At 41.1% G+C, this 20912-nt stretch overlaps 1 protein-coding gene across 2 annotated transcripts in view; it reads left to right on the plus strand.

The window, feature by feature from the left end:
• OLA1 (Obg like ATPase 1) overlaps nt 1–11670 on the plus strand; it is a 410460-nt gene extending 398790 nt beyond the window's left edge. For both annotated transcript variants that reach the window (XM_030209701.1, XM_030209702.1), the window contains exons 10-11: nt 318–440; nt 11154–11670. In XM_030209701.1, coding sequence (XP_030065561.1) covers nt 318–440; nt 11154–11255 — 225 coding nt within the window. In that variant the 3' untranslated portion in view covers nt 11256–11670. The remainder of the gene's footprint in view (nt 1–317; nt 441–11153) is intronic.
• The last annotated feature ends 9242 nt before the right edge of the window (nt 11671–20912 follow it).

The following is a 20912-nucleotide window of genomic DNA, read 5'->3' on the forward strand; positions in this document are numbered from 1 at the left end:
AATGTTTGATGATTTAGTGCTTGAACTTACTTTGAAAAAAAAAATCTTCAGTTCACTGTCAGAATCTGTGATAGAAGCACAACCAACACCAACATATGTAGACTGTGTCTCAGATCATGACATCTGTTGATGGTCATTTAACAAAAAAGGACCCAATGCTGTCTCTCCTGAAAACACAGGATTTCTTCTGGGCTGAGAAAAGTTACTGGAACCCTGGCATGTTAACAGATAAGAGACAGAGTTTTAGTGGCAGGAACAGAAAGATTCCATCTGTAATCTGTCTTCAATTAATATTCTCCTGGTCCTTCTCCTGACAGAAAGGGACAAGGGCTCCTCAAGCTGCTGGGAAGATTCATACAGATTTCGAAAAAGGTTTCATTATGGCTGAGGTAATGAAATATGACGATTTTAAGGAAGAAGGTTCGGAAACAGCAGTCAAGGTGAGAGCTTGAAGGTTTTAATATTTCAAGTCAGCTCTGTTAGTGGAGAGCTATCCCCTGTTATCACAAATGGGGTGGCCACCTCTTCTAGCAGACTGAAGGAGTCTCATCAGTGGCATAGTCTCCCTCTTCCTGGGAAAGGGATTAGCATACCCATGACAGCTCACAGATGGCAAAGTCTAAATGTCATCAGTGAAAGCTGCAGTGCACCTTTTTATATTTTTATCATGGATTGGAATATTTCAACTCTACTTCTTCCAAGAAAATAGAAAAGTATAGCAAATATTCAGGTTTTGTTCTATAACATTTGAAAGTATAAGTAAAAAATTTGCAGAGATGACCAAGCTCAGTATTAAGCCGTAAGGAAATGTTATTAATCAGTATTCAGATAAACTGTTGATTAATCAAATTTCCCTCCGGTTTTATGCTGATGGTGCCTATCTCTGTTTCTTTTTTCCTGTCTTGTATCTGCAGAGTTTGTTCCTGTCTTTTTATTGTTAATTTTGAGGGTATTAAAAAAACTGCTTTAAAAACATAGAGGTCAATATTCAGCTGCTCAACATTTTGCTGGCCGCCGCTGGCATTATCCTTGGAAATTCAATGCCGGGCCATGTCTGGGCTTCAGCATTGAATTTCTGGGTTTGCGGAGCCAGCTAATGCATAGCTGGCTACATGCAATATTCAGCACTTAAGCGGCTATTACATTACATTACATTGGTTCATGTATTCTGCAACTACCCGAAAAGTTCAGTGTAGATCACAAAGAAGAAAAACAGGCAAACTCTGCGAGCGAACAACACAAGGTTCAAATATAAAGCTATCCCATACAGTGATACAATATAAAGCCAAAAAAGCTTGATTGTTATTCTAAACATTTCTTAAAGAGAGATGTTTTTAAAGAGTTCCTGAAGTCAACAATAATTTTGAATTCTTCTTAAATATAATGGCCAAAAAGATGGTCTTATACTTTAGCCTACTGGGATTGGGATAGTGAAGTTGAAAGTTGTCATGAAGACCTCTGTTTTTAATAGTAATCTGGACTCAGTTAGACAAACTGGGGCTGTCTCATGGAAGATCTTAAAAGCCATTGTGCACACCTCAGTGGCGTAGCTACGGGGGGCCATGGGGGCTCCCCCCCCCCCACTAGATTTGTGCCCCTGGTTTGGCTGGCAGGGGGTCCCCAACCCCCGCCAGCTGAAGTGTTTTTTCCAGTGCTGGTCTCCGGCACCGCTGCATTTCCTGCCCTGTTCTCTCTTCCCCTCACATCCGGCACTTGCGTTTTAGTGAAACTGAGCATGTGCACATGTTCAATTTCATTATAACCAGCATGCCGGACATGACATAAGGGGAAGAGAGAGCAGGGCAGGAAATGTGACGGCGCCAGAGACCAGCACTGGAAAACGCGCTTCAGCTGGCAGGGGTTGGGGATCCCCGCCAGCCAAGGTATGTGTAGTAGCAGCGGCGGTGGGTGGGTGGAGGGCGGTGGCGGGGAGGGGGACCAAAATGTGCCCCTCCCTTTGTGCTCTGGTCCCCTCCCACCTCGAAATCTGGCGATGTCCCTGGCACACTTTAAAATGAACTCGTGCCTCCACTGGCAACCAGTGAAGGTCCAGCAGCAAAGGTGAAACTATCGCTTTTATGAGCTTAAAAGATCAAGCATGCTACTCTGTTTTGAACTGTTTGAAATTCTTTTCACAAGATTCTTTTGGCAGCCTGCATAAATGTTATGGGGCACTGCATAAAGACATTTATGTGGGTACCCTAGCTAGTTAAGTGCTGAATATCAGTACTTAACCAACCAAGTGCCAGTTCTACTCCCAGAAAGGCCTCCAAATAGTTGGTTTTGACATAGGGAAATAGGAGTTGATATACTGCCTTTCTGAGGTTTTTACAACTACATTCAAAGTGGTTTTGGTTTACATATATTCAGGTACTTATTTTGTACCAGGGGCAATGGAGGGTTAAGTGACTTGCCCAGAGTCACAAGAAGCTGCAGTGGGAATCGAACTCAGTTCCCCAGGATCAAAGTCCACTGCACTAACCACTAGGCTACTTTTCCACTAGGTGCTAGCCAGACATTTTCAGCAGCACTAACTGGTTAAGAGCCACTGAAAATGACCAGTTAGCCCCAAACAAACCATTTAACTGTCCAGGAGCCGTTTTTGGCTAGTTAAATTGCTTTGAATAGTGCAAAAGAAAAATAAGCAAAGTAGAATTTTCTCCTAGCACATTCTTGTTCAGATTTAGGGCCTCTTTTACCAAACCGCGCTAGCGATCCCAACACGGCATTACAGACAGAGCGCATTCACTTTGAATGGACTTTGTGAGCATTGCCATGCAGGAATCGCTAGCATGGTTAGGTAAAAGAGGCCCTTAGGGTAGAAGTCAGCATTTCATTTATTCCAAGGGAGTTAAGTAGTTAAAGAGTATACATTTTCAAAATATTTATGAAGGTAAATTGCATGCTTCTCCAGCATTGAGTACAGAAGGCTCCATATTGTGCAATCTACCCTTTGGAAGCACTCATTAAGAAAATGGTCAGACCTGCTTCAGGTGATGGTGACCTTAAGCTATTTTCTCTCTTTTGCTGAAAATGTTCAGTTCCACTTTTTGTTCTTTTCTTTTTAAAGGAAAGAAAGAATTGGATATACTTTCTCAACACTAGAGGGCAGGGATTGATTAGGAGTCCAGCATCAAGATACTGTTTGCTACTAAATGGACCTTGATGTGTAGAGTAATAGAATTACATAGAGATAAATGTAGCATCATGAACCAAATTCATTTGTATTGGTGCTGTAAATGACTTTCTGGTAGCTTATTGAATGGTGGGGGAAACATCTCCAAGAAACAGCTGTACTCTTGCACCAACTTGAGTTGTTCCAAGGCTAATATTGTAGAAAAGGTTTTATGTACACAGTTTGATATTGCTATTGAATAAGCCTTCACGTTATTATATAACAAAGAGAATGGATCACATTGGATGTACAGTAGGCATAGAGGTACTGTACGCAGTCCATTGTATGTCGTGTATAATTCTGCATGCTTCTGGAATGTGTTAAAAATAAGGATACAGAACTGCTTTAATTTTCTGTACAAGTTCACTTTAGTAATGTGACTTGGCTAGATGCTGATTGAGTTGCAGGTTTTCTCAAACGATCTGTTCTAAAGCTACAAAATGAATTCCCATTGTATCCTCCGGCTAGAATTTAAAGCATCTTAGCTAAATAGGATTAAAGGATGTGGATTTGCCACTGAAGCACAAAAATTGTGTGTTAGGCATTTGATGTTCCAGGCAAATAAATCATACTTCATATAATAGAAATTTTATTATGTCTAGTGTGTTTTATGACGTCTGAATAGTGTGTTGGCATTTTATTGACTCCCTATCCTGTATTGGTAATGCTAACCCTCCTCTTCTGCTTTCTAAGATAGTGCATAAGACTAGCTGGATTCTTAAATATCTTGTACTGTTTTAAACATCCAAACAAAATTGTGGAGGTTTTGAATTTGACCAAGATATAGTGTCTGTGGAAGTGCTCATCTTGTGTTCCTTATCGAGTTAATTTTAAGGTTGATCTGTGTATGTCTGACACCAGTTCAGCATAACTAATTTAATGGCAACGCTGTGAGCTATACCCTGAATAGCTCTGTGTGGGCTTTGTAGTCTACAGGGATATCACATTATTAGCAATCATATCTGCTTAGGCAAAGCTGCCTTCTACAGATGGCTGCTTTCAAGTGCAAATGAACTGGTTAGACGTGTCTTGTTTAATACATACTCAAGATTTACAAATGGGTATTGATTTTTCAACCAGTGTTTCTGATAGCCATGGAAATGGATTAAATGGTCCCTGGAGCATTTAAAGGAACACCATCACTTTTAATTAATTGTAAACCGAAGAGCAACAAAATATATAACTTGTATTAGTTTGTCAAATGTCAGAATTAATTTGCTTAATAGAGACCATACCTTGTTAGTGTTTGGGACGGTTGTTTGTAAGAGCAGTGTGCTAAATTTTAAAGCATCTAACCAGACTAGTTAAGTATTGTGCACCCTCCGGATGACAGTGAATACCAAATGTTCAGCCCTCGTTTGTTTTATTTTTCTCTCTTCCTGCCTCTCCTTCCTTATGAATGCCCAGATATATTTTAGCTCCCCTTTTGTAAAACTAACTCAGGGAACCACTGTCAGCATTAGCAATTTAGCTGAGAAATAGACAAGCGTGTTAAGTGTTTACAGCTCTGGTTACCTTAAGAACTCTTTTCTGGAGGTATTATCAGCTTCTTCCGAGGAAAGAATGATTTGCTATTGAGAGGAAAGGGCTCTGTATCAAGTCTGTTTCTGGTGGAATCATTATGGATCTGTTTGTAAGAATCTCTTGCACAAGATCCACAATTTGTCTTTGACTTTGCAGGGCAGTAAGGGGAATATCACTTCTCTGTCAGACTAGTTTAGTGGTGGAGGGGAGGTCACTATAATCTGGCTTTTTTTGCTGGAAATTGTAGTGGTACAGTTGAAGATTCTTTGAATCGTGGGACACTAGAAGGTGGAATTGGTTACTCTGTAAAGCATGTTTCCTATGAAGGGAGTCCATATAGCTCTGCATCGTTTGTCTGCTGTGCTCATTAGTGCATCTGTAGACTGTGTGTTGTGAGAGTCATGGAGGATCCTGAAATTAATAGATCATCAACTCTTATTAACCCAGGTGGGTGAAATTTTTGTTCTTTTCTCCATGATTGCTTTTTTCAGGTCTCATTTGGTTCCTCTATATGTTCGGCATACTTTCTGCTCTGTGGTGTACCTCAGGGGTCTGTCCTTTCCCCATTGGCAAGTAAGGTACAGGATCTGGGCATCAGTGGTTTTACTATGCTGATGATGTCTTGCTTGTTATGTACGCTGACCTTCCAGTCCCACATCCAGTTGTTTCTCGGCTCATAGATCACTGTCTGAAACTTAATTCCAGTAAAATCTTAGCTTCTTAGATCACAGGGATGCCATCCTATCCTCCTGTCTCTTCTTTCCTTCTTGGGACCACTATAAAGTTGGTTGACTCTTTTAAATATTTGGGTGTAATTATTGAAACCCCATTTACCCTAGAAGAGCAGGTATTGACTGCAATCCGGTTCTCATTTTATTCTTTATGTGGTGAATTTGTTCCACCAGGTGCTGCCTCAAGCTCTTGGCTCTGCACCCACTGATCCATGTGCTAGTAATATCACTTGGAGTGTTGTAACTTATTTTTATCAGAATTACAGATCTCAAACATCTTCAGAGAGTCTAAAATTCTGCCATTAAGCTTCTGTTTAATGCACACACATTTGATCATGTAATGCCTTTGTTTATAGACAACCACTGAACTTAATATTACAGGATTCTCTGTGAAGCAATAGTGAAAAGGAGTTCCAGAGGGAAGGGAAGAGAAAAAAAGAAAACTGCACACCTGGTGAAATCGAGCTGGGCATGGGAGAATCTCCTCTTTGCAGGCAGAGAACGAGCAGGAATATAAGGAATAAAGAGAGCAGACAGGTAAGAAGGAATACTGGTATAGAAGGCTTTGTGGTCAAGCAGAAGGATCTTGAACCTCCCATGCCCAGTTCGATTTCACCAGATGTGCAGCTTTCCTTTTTCTCTTCCCTTCCCTCTGGAACTCTTTTTCACTATTGCTTCACAGAGATTCCTGTAATATTATACTTATAACCAATCTTAAAACATACATTTTCACTCTGGCTTTAGCCTGTAATATCTTTATCACTACTGTTTACTTTTGTGGTATGTTTTTGTTGTCTTTACTTTCCTATTATTATTGGAGTTCTTTTCAGTCTTCATTTTTAATTCAGGGTCTAGTGTAAACAGCCTTCTCGTTATTGCCAAAGGCAGTATAACAGATACAATAAATGTAAACACACATAGGTTTGCCAGCTCATCCTAGATCAACCAAATAAGCTGATCCTTTTCTGGATTTTTCCCAGCTGCATGCATGGACTGGTAGTTCTGGTCCTCCTATTGGTTTTCTTAAGAAAATCAATCCTACAAATCCCTGCATGCAGTGGGGCAAACTCAGAACTGGATCAGCATGTTTGGTTGACCGGAGCTGAGTTGGCATCCCTTCCTGAAACAGGTGGAGTCTTAACTGCAAGTGTGTGTTCTAAGCAAAGCAAAAATAGCTGCATCTCTCATATCAGTTTTCTTCTTCTATTCTGTGCCTTACTATTACACTTTTAAAATAAATGGTGTGTTCATGTTTTTATGGCTGTGTATGTGTAGAATCACAAACCTGCAAGTCTCTCACTTCAGGGAGGCGTCTCTCTCATAAAAACGGGAAACTCCTGTCCAGCGCCGGGGAATGGGGGATACAGTGGCAGTAAATCAGTTGACCGGTGAAGTGATGGGAGTCCATCACATGGCAGTCTACCACTCAGTTTCTTTTCTGTATGCAGCTGTCAAATCCTGCTATTTATCTTGCAAAATTGCCAGCTGTGAGGTTCCAAGTTTGTTGCCACTGTGACACTTGAGTGTTGGGCTGCTGAGGTTGGTTCAGCTAACTGCAGGGTCTCGGTGAAGAATGAGTTATGGTGAGGCATGTACTATGTGCCAGTAAATCTCCAGCTTCAACATGCTTTCTTTTGGCAGTTCTGTAATCATGTTTGAGTCAAGGATTTTGATTTTAGACTTTATCGGTGTTTTAAAACACCTCTGATGCCAAAAACAAAAATCAAAGTAGGTGTTTATGAGATAAACACCAGAAAAACATCCCAAAACCTATACTCTCTTACCCCTCCCCTAGCTTGTCTTGTATCTGCCACTCAGTTTTTGTGTCTTTTCTGCACTGATTATACTGAAGTGACACAATCATGCATGTTTGATTCCACTAGAAAAGTTACCCAGTTATAGTACCAGGGACGTGAAAAACAGATAAACACAGATTTTGTTGTACCAGCAGAGAACCCTTAATTGGCTGCAAAATAAGCACTTAAATGTAAAGTTTATAAATACCTAAGAATAGAAGCTGTAGTTAGTCATTCTTTGCATGTATTTGTGTAAATCCTGCCAAGGTTAGGTAGAACCTTAGTTACTTAAATTGTTAGATCTGGAGTAGCTAAACAAGGAGCACTTTCAAAAATGAAGCAGTAATGACAGTAAGAATGAGGGGAATCTTCATGTTAGCTTCCTCTACCTTTGAGCTTCCAGCTCAATCAGAACCACTCTCTGTTGGCCATAAAAAATGGCAGATAAAAACAAATGCTGCCTAGCAGTGGTGTGCCCACTTTTAGGTAAAAGCTCATGCAGATTCCCATATGAAATATCATACCCGTTCCCTCGTCCCCTTTGTTTCTCACCAAACCTTTCAAAGTTGTGTCCCTACCTTTTACGGTTGTAACTGCTGCTCTGTGCTGGTTACCCCTGTCCTCCTGGTGGGATCTTCTGCATTTTATTTCATGCTTTTAATTTCCAGTTCCTTTACTGATTTTGTCTCTACGATTTTCTTAGACAGGGTATTCCAGACTTCCACCACCTTTCCTTGAAAAAACATAGATACTGACATTTTTCTTGAGGCAACCCTCATGAAGCCTCCTCTTGTCAGCCCCCTCTCCCCAAATCTTGTGCGATAATAATGCTTTTATATTTCAGGTATTTAAAAGTTTGTATCATATCCTTCTGGTGTCTCCTTTCTTGTCTAGGGTGTCCATATTTAAATCTTTCAGTCTCTCACACACCATTTTGGTTGCCTGTCTTTGGATCACCTCCAGCTTTTCTGTCTTTCCTGAGGTACAGCCTTCAAATGAATTAGAAAAGGCTCAAAGAAGAGCAACCAAAATGATAAAGGGGATGGAACTCCTGGTGTAGAATGGGTAAAAGGGACTTGATTTTTCACTCTTTCAAAAAGTACAAAGATCAGGGGACACTCGATGAAATTACATGGAAATCCTTTTAAAACAAATAGGAGGAAATATATTTTCACTCAAAGAATAGTTAAGCTCTCTAACTTTTTGCCAGAGGATGTGGTAACAGCAATCAGCGTATCTAGGTTTAAAAAAGGTTTGGAAAAGTCCATAGATGGACATGGGGGAAGCCACTGCTTGCCCTGGGATTGTTAGCATAAAATATTGCTACTAATTGGGTTTCTGCTAGGTACTTGTGACCTGGATTGGCCACTGTTGGAAGCAGGATACTGGGCTAGATGTGGACCATTGGTCTGACCCAGTATGACTATTCTTATGTCCTTATGAATGTTTCTTTACCAGTGATTAGTAGAGAAACATCATTTTCACCATTTTTCTACTGGTTTCTCTCTCCCTGTGCCCCAAGCATCCCTATTGTTTTGATCGATCACCTTCTTATTTCACTGCCTTGAGATCATCAGACAGTATCTCCTCAAGGTTTTTCTCCAGGTTAATGCATATTGGCTCTTCACCATTTATCACTTCACACATATTTCTGCACTTTTAGGCATTGAGTCTTAACTGTCAAGCATTTGACCAGTCCTCAAGCTATTCTATTACATGTCTCTCTTGTTTATTCCCCCATGGTTACATATTTTTATGTCACCCACAAAAATGAAAACTCTTCCATCCCACTATAGTGCTTACAAAGATATTGAACAGAACCAGCCCCAGGATCAATCCTGAGGCACACCTTTCTCTACTTAGATTGAAATACATTTACTGCAGTCCTTGTTCCAGCTTAGCCCAGTCATCGTGGACTCTAACCTGCATTTTATCACAGCTTAATTTACTGCAGGAGATGCTAACCTACAGTATATGAGTAACACAACTTGTGACCACCCTCACATGCTGTATTTTTCTGCTCCTGAGTGCATCTTACAGGTGTAGTAGTGACACGCAGACCCCACCCTAAAGACCTCCCCAGCCTCCCCCTTCACCCACCCACCTGTAGGGACCTATCTCTAGCTCTGTGGTAGTTCAGTTGGGCAGGAGTGAGTCCCACTTGCTCTTGCCCCCAGTGACTTCCTGTAGAAAATGGCTGCCATGAGCTCTAGCAGTCTCGTGGTACTACCATTAAAGGTCAACCTTCCATATAAGGGCTTCCTATTTATGGGGTCCTGTTTGGTCACTTACCTATGCAGATGCCAGCACAGAGTACTGCTGGCACCAACATAGCTCCTGGCTCCTCCCCACCTCTACTTCCAGAACATCCTTCTCCTGCCCACTTTTCAAATAGTTAGTCAGAGCTGATATTCAACAGCACTGCCTGGTTAAGTGCTGCTGAATATTGGTGGATAGCCCACTGAGCATGATTTAAGCTGGCAGTAGCCTCTTCTGCCCATTTAAACTGCTTTAAACATCAGCTGGAAAATTCTTTTTTCTACCTTTGTTGTCTGGCCACTTAATTTTTCTAATCATGTAGGTCCGAGTCTCTGGTTGCTGCTTTCTTGTCTTCTTTTTACTCTCTCTCTCCAAAGGTTTCCTGACAATTTGTCTTTTATCATCTTCCTCTTGTCTTCTTCACCTCCTCCACTACATCCAGGTTCAGCATTGATCTGTTCCTTTCAGCTTCCTTCTGTTATCTGCCTCTCTCTCTACTCAGATTTCATTTATTCTGAATATCCTGTTTTCACTCTTCCTCTTTTTAATGCTTCTGCCTACAGTTTTCTATCTTTTTCCCTTACCCCAGCTGTCCCATTCCTGTTCCTCTTATTCCCCAATATTGCCCCACCTTTCTCTCCCCCCAACCACCACATACCAACCAGCATAGTTTCTCTCTCCTTCTCTGTTTCCCCTTCCCTTCTTATGCAGCATTGCTCTCTCTCTCTCCCCCACCCATCCTATGAAATATTGCCTCATCTGTTTGTCTGTCTCTCTGTTTCCCCAACCATCCAGCATTGCCTCTCTTTTTCTCTCCCCTACCCCCCATCAAGTATTGTCCCTATCTTTCTCTGTCCTGTCCCATCTTATATTGTTCTATTTTTCTCTCTCTCCTACTCCATCCACCGCTGTGCAGCATCTTTCATTCCCTCCTTCCTGCTGCCATGCCCACCGAGTCTGTGGTTGTAAACAGATACCAATGACATGCAGGACCACAGCTTTCTGCATTTCCTATGCTTCCTGTACTTGTCCCATCCCCTCTCACATTGATTTCCTCTTTTGGAGGGTGCAAGATGTCTAGAGGAAATCGCAGCCCACAGAAAGCCGTGGTTCCGCATGTCTTTGCTATCTGTTTACCCCCATGGGCCTAGGAAAGCAGTGGGTCTGGCACCTGTGATTTTGGGGGTACCATGGCACCTATGCCTATGCAGCTAACTTAGAGCAGACGACCTAATCCAGCAGTGCACAGTATAGCTACTGAGCCGGCTCAAGAAGAGAAATTTTTAATTATTGTGTTTGTTTTAACTTTACAAATATTTTGCTAGTGCTGCTTTAAAGTAGGGTAAGAAACATTACCCAATAGCTAGATGATTTATGAGCCATCAGATCTTCATTTGGCACCAAAGTAAGTGTCACAAAGTTCTGCAAAGAAGGAATGAGTATGAAATAAATGTACTAAGAAAATGAGTTAAAAAGTAGTTTAATTTTTATATTCTAGATATTTCAGATGTGTAGTACACACAACATATAATATCCATACATAATTATCAGGGAATGCTTAAGATATTCAGGTGGCCAAATTATATATGAAACTAAAAATAACTTCTGTTTATTTTTATTGTGAATTCTGACCTGTCAAGTCATGTTTTCACGTGTGTTTGCTTTCAGGCCGCTGGGAAATACAGACAACAAGGAAGAAATTACATTGTGGAAGATGGAGATATAATCTTCTTTAAATTTAATACACCTCAACAGCCCAAGAAGAAATGAACTATAGACATCTGCTCAGACGTAAACCATGCTGCTTCAGGAGCATATGAATTTGTATTTAGACAGAAATATCTGTAAACAGAAATCACACACATCTAGAGGAAAAAAGACTCCCCTCACAAAAGAAATTACTGCTGTTTGTTTTGAATTAGAATATGGCACCTCTAGTGAACGTACCAGTTCAGTAAATGTGAACAGCTTTGCTTTTCAGACGATTAAGACCCTACTCCAAATTGTAGAAGCTTTTCAGGAACCATATTACTCTCATGGCACTTCATTAATCTCCATCACGTATGCCAAGCCTGACACATTTGACAGTGAGGACAATGTGGCTTGCTCCTTTTTGAATCTACAGATAATGCATGTTTTACAGTACTCCAGATGTCTACACTCAATAAAACATTTGACAAAACCAGGCTTGGTGTGTTTGGGGATGTCTGTATTGACTGACTGTGGTGTGCTGAATGCGATACGGCACCTGCTGGATGCTGATTACAGACTTTTAAGACGTGTATGATACAGTAACTGGCATTGTGAGGCTGCTGCAATTGTATCTTCAAAGATTAGGTTGCTAGTGGTTTGTCTAAATAAAAAAGTTAATGAATTTATAGATGGACTTTCACTAAATGATTATAGTAAGAAAATAGCAAAAGCAACAATAAAAAAAGAAGCTTCTTATGTGGTGGTGACCAAAGAAAGACAGGTACATTTATTTGTTGAGAAAAATGAAAGCTTGAAAGCTCTATTTTGTTTGCATCACTGGGAAAAGCCTACATTATTCTTTATCATTATGCCTTAAAGTGATTAATTCAGGGGATAGTTTCTACAGTGCTTGGAATGCTGGTAAGGTCATTTTGAGTTGGGCACAGACCTGGTCTTCTAGGTAAGTGGTTCTCAAACTTGTACTGGGAGCTCATCAGCCAGCTGGGTTTTCAGGAGAAAACTAGATAGATTTGCATATAATGGGGGTGACAGGCTTGCAAATCTGTCTCGTGCATATGCATTAAGGATATCCTGAAAACCCAGCTGGCTGGTGGTTCCCCAGGACAGTTTTGAGAACCACTATTGTAGGTCACATACTGCAGCTGCTGTGGTACATGCGAGATTCAGGCAGAGGGTCTCTCCTTGGCCCTCACGGAGTACTGTGAGGCTTCTGGAAATGGATAGCAGTGGGAGCAAACCTTGCAAATGAACATGGGCATTTTTTTCAGGTACTACTGATTAAACTCTGCTGATAGTCCCTTATGGGAACAAAGAAGCCTTTATCAGGAGAAAAACGCCATAGTCATTAAAAGTGGCATGGTTTATATTGTGCGTGTCTCTGTCTGTCTCTAAAGTGTTTCCAGTGTCATTGTACATCTGTATTTCTAAATCCATGCTACATGGTGAAACTCTGTAATGATCTGTAAGTTTTAGTTGATGAATTTCAGACTGTGGAAACAATTTGAAAATTCTGTGTGAAAATTATATATTATAAATACTATATGTAACTGAAAGAAACCCAAATGAGATTATATTATTTTATTTATTTATTGCACTTGTATCCCACATTTTCCCACCTATTTGCAGGCTCAATGTGGCTTACAATACCTGTAATGGCAACTCCATTCCAGGTTACAGAAATACATTTGGTGTTCAAAAGATGACAAGAGTAGTAAACTTAACATATCGATCTGATCAGACAGTTGAAGAGAAAAAAAAAAGACATTCATAATCAGGGACGCTTAGTGGTGTGTTGTAGTTAGTTATGGTTTTTCGTGGTAAGCTTTGGTGAAGAGAGAGGTTTTCAACGATTTGTGGAAGTTGGTTATTTCATTGATTGTTTTTAGGTGTTTTGGAAGTGCATTCCACAACTGCGTGCTCATGTAGGAAAAGCTGGACGCGTGTGTCAGTTTGTATTTTAATCCTTATAGCACCTTTAATCCTTATAGCACCTTTCCCCTGTCTTTTCTACAAGCCTAGAGAGGAGTAAAAAGGCAAGAGAAAATGAGGAAGGTGAAGGAGTAAATATTTTATTTTATAGTGTCATGCTGTTTGCAGTGCAGGTCCTGGTCTGTCAGACAGGTTCTTCCCCGATCTACCTTAATTGCTGCCACAAAGAAACAGCACTGGGTGGGATTTGCTTTTTATCACTTTGGGATTGCCTTCTCCCCCTAAAAGTAGCTGAGCCTGTAGCCTGTTTCAGTGGCACAGCTTGAAATGGAAGCATGTGCCCCAAAGAGGCTGCATTTTTGGAGGCAGCCACTGATTTAACTGACTCAGAACACCTTTCTTTCTGCAGAAGTACCTCAGTGTAGTACTGTCCCTTTAAGTTTGTCCCAGTTTTGATTCTTTCTTGTGCTGAAATGCACAGTACTGTGACCTGATTCATACAGCTTGCTTGTTTTCACATTTCTGTTTTATATTTCATGGTATAGCTAGACTGAGTTTATGAGTAAACTGTGGAGTAGAGGAGTAGCCTAGTGGTTAGAGTAGCGGGCTGCAAACCATGGAAGTCAGGGATCAAATCCTGCTTCTCCAACTGCTGCTTCTTGTGATTTTTAGGCAAGTCGCTTCACCCTCCATTGCCTCTGGTACAGCTGCCTTGAACTGAGATTTAGAAAGGCAAGTCTCAAAATCCAAATTCAAACCTTTATTGTTTCATTATATAGTGAAATTCAGTTGCCAACACTACCTCCATTGCTCATGTCACAACTTTGCTTTGCTCTGTGCTTATTCGTTCCTTGCTTGTTTTCATTTCTACCCATTTTATTTTTATGACAGGATGCTTTTCACCACCCCTTTCTCTTTTTCTACATTTATAAATCCCTCCCATTCAAATATCTTCCCTCTCCTGCCAAGGATTGGAAGTGTATTGTTCTCTAAAGCAGAAGCCTTCAGTACTGCTCTTTTGCCAGCAGAGGTCACTCCCAGCCAGAATTTGAACCTTTCATTTTCATGATGCACCTGAACCCTGACAGACAGAGAAGAGATTAGTCTCCTGAGTCCCCTCCACTGCAGCTGGACTGTTAACATTATGTTTTATCTTACATTTCGAATCTGCCTGTGTATGCTCTTTTTAATTATTCTTCCTCCTCTCAATTCCAAAGCCACTCTTAGAATTTGGTCATATTTTGGATATATCTGGGATAGACAGATGTGGAGGAAGAGGGGTGAGTGGCAGGAGATTGTTCTAGCCTCTTCCAGTTTCCAAGCTTCCAGCCTACTCTGAACCTGCTTAAGCCCCACATTCTGTTATGTATTATTTTTCAAAGGAGGGGAGGGGACTGCCATGGCTCTCATTAGTAGCCAAAGGTTAATTCCCCTAGTTGATACCTCTCAACAGCCTATCTCATTAAATTCTGTTATGGTTTGCACATTTAGCATTTTCCATGTAGACAGCCTTAAAGGCTAATATTGTTAAAATTCATGTTTTCTGAATAGCAGTGCCAAGGATATTTTAAAATCAGTTAGCAGTTAAAATAATTATGATCTGTAGTTTAGTTTGTCCTGAGGACACACAAGGAATTTAAGGGTTTTGAAAGCTGCTTCTTCCTCTTGTCTCACCCTTATAAATGTAATGAATCAGCGGTGTTTAGTCCCATGTAGGCAGTGCACTGATACATGGATCTGCAGGAACAGTTGAAGAAAGCACTTCACTAGGAAGATCAAGAACTAGGTGCCACTGTAATAACATTTTATTACAAAAATATAAGAAATTGAAAACACCCTGGAATAAAATACTGGAAAACATCAAGATACCAACATAGAAGTAGAGACTGACTGAATTTCAGTTTCAGATTTGGTACTGAAACCGACCTGAAATCTAGGTTCGGATTTTGGACAAAAATGCCTGTGCAGGCAGAAACCTGAAATTGTAGTTCCGCCCCACCACTGCTGCAAGAAGACAGCCTGACAGAAAATACATCCCCTCCCCCCCTCCCGGGCCGCCCACCACTCTGCTGTCCCCTCCCCTCCTTAGGCCTTCCTTGTAAAAACCCTTGTGGTCTAGTGGTATCTTTGGGGCAGGAGCATCCCGAGTTGCTCCTGTCCCCATTGGCTGTGCTGTAAAAATTGTTGCCACGACTTCCCACAGCAGTCTCATGAGGCTGCTGCAGTTAGTTATGGCCTCCATTGTTAAAGCATAGCTGACAACACCACTAGATCACCAGGGCCTTTACAAGGTAGGCCTATGGGAGGTGAAGGAGGGTGGAGTGGTGGGTGGCATGGTGGGGGGACGTGTTTTCTATCGGGGTGGGGGAGGCTGACTTGTAGCAGTGATGGTAGAGGCAGGGCCAGTTTTGGTTCCAACCTAAACTGATCTGGGAATTCGGTTTCAGCAGGAACCAAAACCACTGGTTTTGTTCAGCCTTTGCATAGAAATGTGTTTTCATTGGTGTGACTTGATACCAGATATCCACAGGTTTTTTTTTGGTGTTTTTTTTTTTTTAGTGAACTTGAGTGCCATCTTTTTTTTGTTGTTTTTTGTTCATTTTTTGCATCCTTATGGCTATTTACATGGTAGTGAACGTTTTGTTAGTGATTGCAGTGTAAAATTGTGACCATCTGTGGGAAAAGGTGACTTAAAGTAGCAGTTCTCATAATGTTGAGAATGGCCAGTTTTTCGTGTTGTGGCTCCACAAGCAGTCTAACAGAATTCATTAAAACCTCATTTTTTGTTTCTGGTGATTTTAGTCATCCTTTCCCAGAGATGGTCACAATTGTGCATTAATTATGAGAACCTCTAAACTACAAAAATAGTAAAATGATGTACACACTCCCCTCATTCTATAAACTTACACACACAATTTCATGACTAGCGCATACGATTGTAAATGCAGATTATACAATATTGCCAGTTATGTGCCTAACTTAGGGGTCCCTTTACCAAGCTGCATAAAAAAGGGCCCTGTACTAGTGGCAGGGGCCTTTTTTCCCCCGCATGCCAGGGCCCTTTTACCGCAGCAGGTAAAAAGACCCCAGGCACACATGGCCATGCGGTCTTACCACATGGCCATGCGATGGGGAGCCCTTACTTCCACCCATTGAGGTGGTGATCAGGGCTCCTGCGCGGCAATGCCCAATTAGCACTAGGTTACTGCCGCGCAAACCGTTTCCAGGGCTTTTCTTTTTCCCCTGGAAATGTGGCGCGCTCAGGGTGGGACTACCGCTGGCGGCCACATTGCCAGGTGGTAGTCCTGGAAGAGCAAGCGGTAAGCCCATGTTGGCCTTACCGCTGCTGTGTAAAAGGGCCCCTTAATTTTTAAAATAGGCGCTAATTAGCTTTAAGTACAAATACTGGCTCTTAATTAGCATTAATTGGTAATTTGTAGTTAGATGTGTAACACCACCTAGGTGCTATTCTATAAACATAGCACCTAAATGCTACACAGCATGTAACTGCAAAGGGAGCATGCACACAGGCGGATCTGGGACATGTTGCATAAGTTAGTTATGCACACAACTCCCAACAGTTAAGTTCATGATTGCCAACTTCCATAAGATTACATAAGAACATAATAACCATACCGGGTCAAACCAATAGTCCATTTAGCCTAGTATAATGCTTCCAACAGTGGCCAATCCAGGTCACAAGTACCTGGCAGAAACCCAAACAGTAGCGACATTCTATGTCACAAATCCTGGGGCAAGCAGTGGCTTCCCCCATGTCCATCTCAATAACAGACTATGGACTTTTTCTCCAGGAACTTGTCCAAACCTTTTTTAAACCCAGATATGCCAACCACAGTTAGTTACCACATCCTCTGGCAGAGTTCAAGAGCTTTTCTTTGAGTGAAAAAATATTTCCTTCTATTTGTTTTAAAAGTATTTGCATGTAATTTTATTGAGTGTCCCCTGGTCCTTGTTCTTTTTGAAAGAGTGAAAAATCAATTCACTTTTACCCGTTCTACACAACTCAGGATTTTGTAGACCTCAATCATATTCCCCCTCACCCGTCTCTTTTCCAAGCTGAAGAGCCCTAACCTCTTTAACCTTTTTTCATACGGCAGCAGTTCCATCTCCTCTATTATTTTGGTCGTTCTTCTTTGAACCTTTTCTAATTCCAGTTTTTTGAGATACGATGACCAGAATTGAACACAATACTCAAGGCGAAGTCACACTATGGAGCGATACAGAGGCATTATAATATTCCTGGTCTTATCCCTTTCCTAATAATTCCCATCATCCTGCTTACTTTTTTGGCCATCACCGCACACTGGACAAAAAATTTCAACGTATTGTCTACAACGCCACCTAGATCTTTGTCTTGGGTGCTGACTCCTAAGGTGGACCCTTGCATCAAGTAACTATGATTTGTAAAATAGCAATGTAGGGCTAGATTCAGTAAATGGCACTCAAAAATCGGCAACAAACAAATTTGGTGCTCAATGCTGTTCTATAATGGGCACTCAAAAGATGAGTGTCCATTATAGAATCACAAGTGCCGATTAAGGCATCAAAATGTACACCTGCTGAAACCAGGTGTACTTCCTGGCACCTGATTTGGGTGCACATCTCCAGTATTCTATAACACTGTGTGCAAATTTTAGGAACACCCCTGTTCTGCCCATATACTCTCATGCACACACCCGCTTTTGAGTTGTGCACCATGGGATTTGGACACATTGTTATGGACTAGAATGTAGCAAGATGTGTGCACAAATTCAAATTGGTGCCCAAATATCAGTGGGCAGCATCCCCAGATTCTATACAGTGTGCCTAAAGCACCAAAATCACGTGGATTCTCTAACTATGCATAGCTTAACAAGGTTAACAAGCTAATGAGAACTAATAACAGCACTTAAGCAATAATGAACCATTGGCACTGATTAGAATTTATTCGCACAACTCGCTATGCATATTCTATAATTAAGTGCGCTGAACGTCTAACGCACGCAGGCAAAAGGGCATGGGTTATGGGTGGGGAAATGGGTGTTTTGTGGGTGTTCTGAAATTTATGCACCTAATTATAGAATATGGCCCAGTGCACCTAGGTCTATACGCTGGGATTCACGCCACATTTTTGTTGGTGTAAATGGATGTGGTTAGATTTAGGCACTGAAATATCAACTACTAGTAGAAAAAGCCCGTTTCTCATTGAAATGAAACGGGCACTGGATTGGTAATCACCTTCTGCCATGTTTTTAAGGGAAGTTCCAGCGTCCCCCCTCCCTTCTTCCCAGTTCCAGGGTCCCCCCCTCCCAGTTCCAGGGTCATTGTCCCTCCCTCCAATTTCCATGGCTGTCGTCCCTCCCTCCCAGTTCCAGGCCCCCTCCCTCCGAATTTTAAAAGTCATCCTGACTTACCTCGTCGGGGTTATGGCGGCCAGCAGCAGCGGTAAAAAGCGTGCAGGCTCGGCACTTACTTCAGTTTTCCCTTCTCTGTCTCTTAGCTCTGGTCCCGCCCTCATTTCCTGTTTCCTGGGACCAGAGCTGAGAGGTAGAGAAGGGAAACTGAAGTAAGTGCCAAGCTTCCACGCTTTTTACCATGTGAGGTAAGTCAGGATAACTTTTAAAATTCGGAGGGAGGGGGCCTGGAACTGGAAGGGAGGGAGGGACGATGACCCTGGAACTAGGAGGGAGGGAACGAACTTCCGGTGGGTGAATATTATATACAGCCTTCCCTTCCCTCCGAGGGCAGGGCAATGAAAGCGAGTTCGATTGCCTGTGGTTGGTCCCTTCTCCTTCTGACGTCGCATTTGTTTCCCTGGCAACTATACAGAGTTCCCTCGAGGGCGGGGCGATTACGAACACTACACGGCTTCACTGCCACGCTGCCATGGAGTCAGCTTCAGAACGTTGGAGGTGTGAATTATATTAGAAGTGTATTCTATAATCGGCAGCTCAATCTAGGCACCGATTATAGAATATGCTTAGTTGGCACTGAGTTCAGCACTGATTTTTTTTAGGTGGCATATATAGAATCTCCCCCCCCCCCCCCCCCCATGTGTGGGGTTATGTGTATAATTGCTGTTATAGGAGCAGCGCTTATCAGCCAAATATTAATGCCTAACTTTAGGCAACCTTTCTTGAATTTCCCCCTATCTTTCTGGCAGTCTTCGTTGCATAGGTAATTCCAGAAGAAAAATAGCAAGTGTCAAATAAAAAATAATGTGCAAAATTGTTCTTCCGTTAATACATCATCAACCTCTTTGTTTTTAGAACTTACCACTAAGATTTTAGCTTCACATAATTTTTTTTTTCCTGCCCAGACAAAAATGTAAGTTTATGTTTAAAAGCTACTTCAGTAAATATATAGAACTGTTTGAGTACTTTAAGAGACAAAAATCACGACCTGCTCACCATGATTGATATCAAAGAAGAGTAAATAAGACATAGGGATAGCTTTTGGTTTAAAAGTGTTCATGTTGAATTTGATCTTTATATAGCTGATTAAGGGGCCCTTTTACTAAGCCACGTAGGCGTCTACACGTGCGTCAGTTCAGAGTCCACTATGCACACCAGAAAATAATTTTTATTTTCTGGCATGCAGCGGAAACCGGGTGGTAATGGTCATTCTACGTGCATAGATTATTATAGTAATGGGTGACAGTAAGGTCTCGGACCCAAAATGGAAGTGGGACAATTTTTATTTTGTCGCACATCCATTTTTGGCAAAAATTTTAAAAAGGCCTTTTTTTACAGGCGTGCTGCAAAATAGATCTGGGTGCACCCAAAACACGAGCCTACCCTAGCACAGCCCATTTTTCGACGCATCTTAGTAAAAGGACCCCTATATTTTTCATTGCATGTATTTTAAGAATGCTAATCCTAGGATGAATTACTACAAGGGTTGGGAAACAAATGCTTTGAAACAAAACTAATGGTTATAATCAATATTTTCTTCTGTCTTGAAATATAATCACATTGATCTAAACAAAAAAAATTGCTTTAAGCCGCATTTGATACAATTAAGTATTACAAAGTATCTATATCTTGCCTACTGTAACAAAACCAAGCACATTATATACTACGGAGAAATGGGATAAAGTGTTTCTGACATTTTCTGTTTATGTAGGAGAAATGCTTAGCTATATTAAGAGACAAAAGAAATGGTTTAAAAAAAAAAAAAAACCCTCAAGACAAGAAAGTCCACACTGAATTTAACAAAAAACTGTGGTTCACAAGTTATAAAATATTCCAATGTGGAATAAACAACCATAAAAAGAATAATTAAGAAGGTCATTTATGACGTGCTTCTCCCATATAAGAAATACCATGTTAAAATATCAAATATTGTTATCACTCAGGCCTTAACATTACCTATGGAAACTGTATTATCTAGGAAATTCCTTAGAAACAATGTTAAAAAAAATGTTTATCACATCAGTACCTTAAATTGAAGAAAAATTCTCCACCTGGAACCAAGTCCTCTTGCCACATTTGCAGGAAACATTTACTACTACTACTACTACTACTTAACATTTCTAAAGCGCTACTAGGGTTACGCAGCGCTGTACAATTTAACATGGAAGGACAGTCCCTGCTCAAGGAGCTTACAATCTAAAGCTTACAATCTAAAAGACAGGTGTACAATCTAAAGACAATCTAAACAATCTAAAGACAAGTGTACAGTCAAAAGACAAGTGTAGAGTCCGTCTGATAGGGCATACTATATTTCACGAAAGGTTAGGTTCCAAAAGCAGCCTTGAAGAGGTGAGTTTTAAGCAGAGATTTG

The sequence above is a fragment of the Microcaecilia unicolor genome, chromosome 7 (assembly GCF_901765095.1).
Source record: "Microcaecilia unicolor chromosome 7, aMicUni1.1, whole genome shotgun sequence".
In the NCBI taxonomy this organism is placed as follows: domain Eukaryota; kingdom Metazoa; phylum Chordata; class Amphibia; order Gymnophiona; family Siphonopidae; genus Microcaecilia; species Microcaecilia unicolor.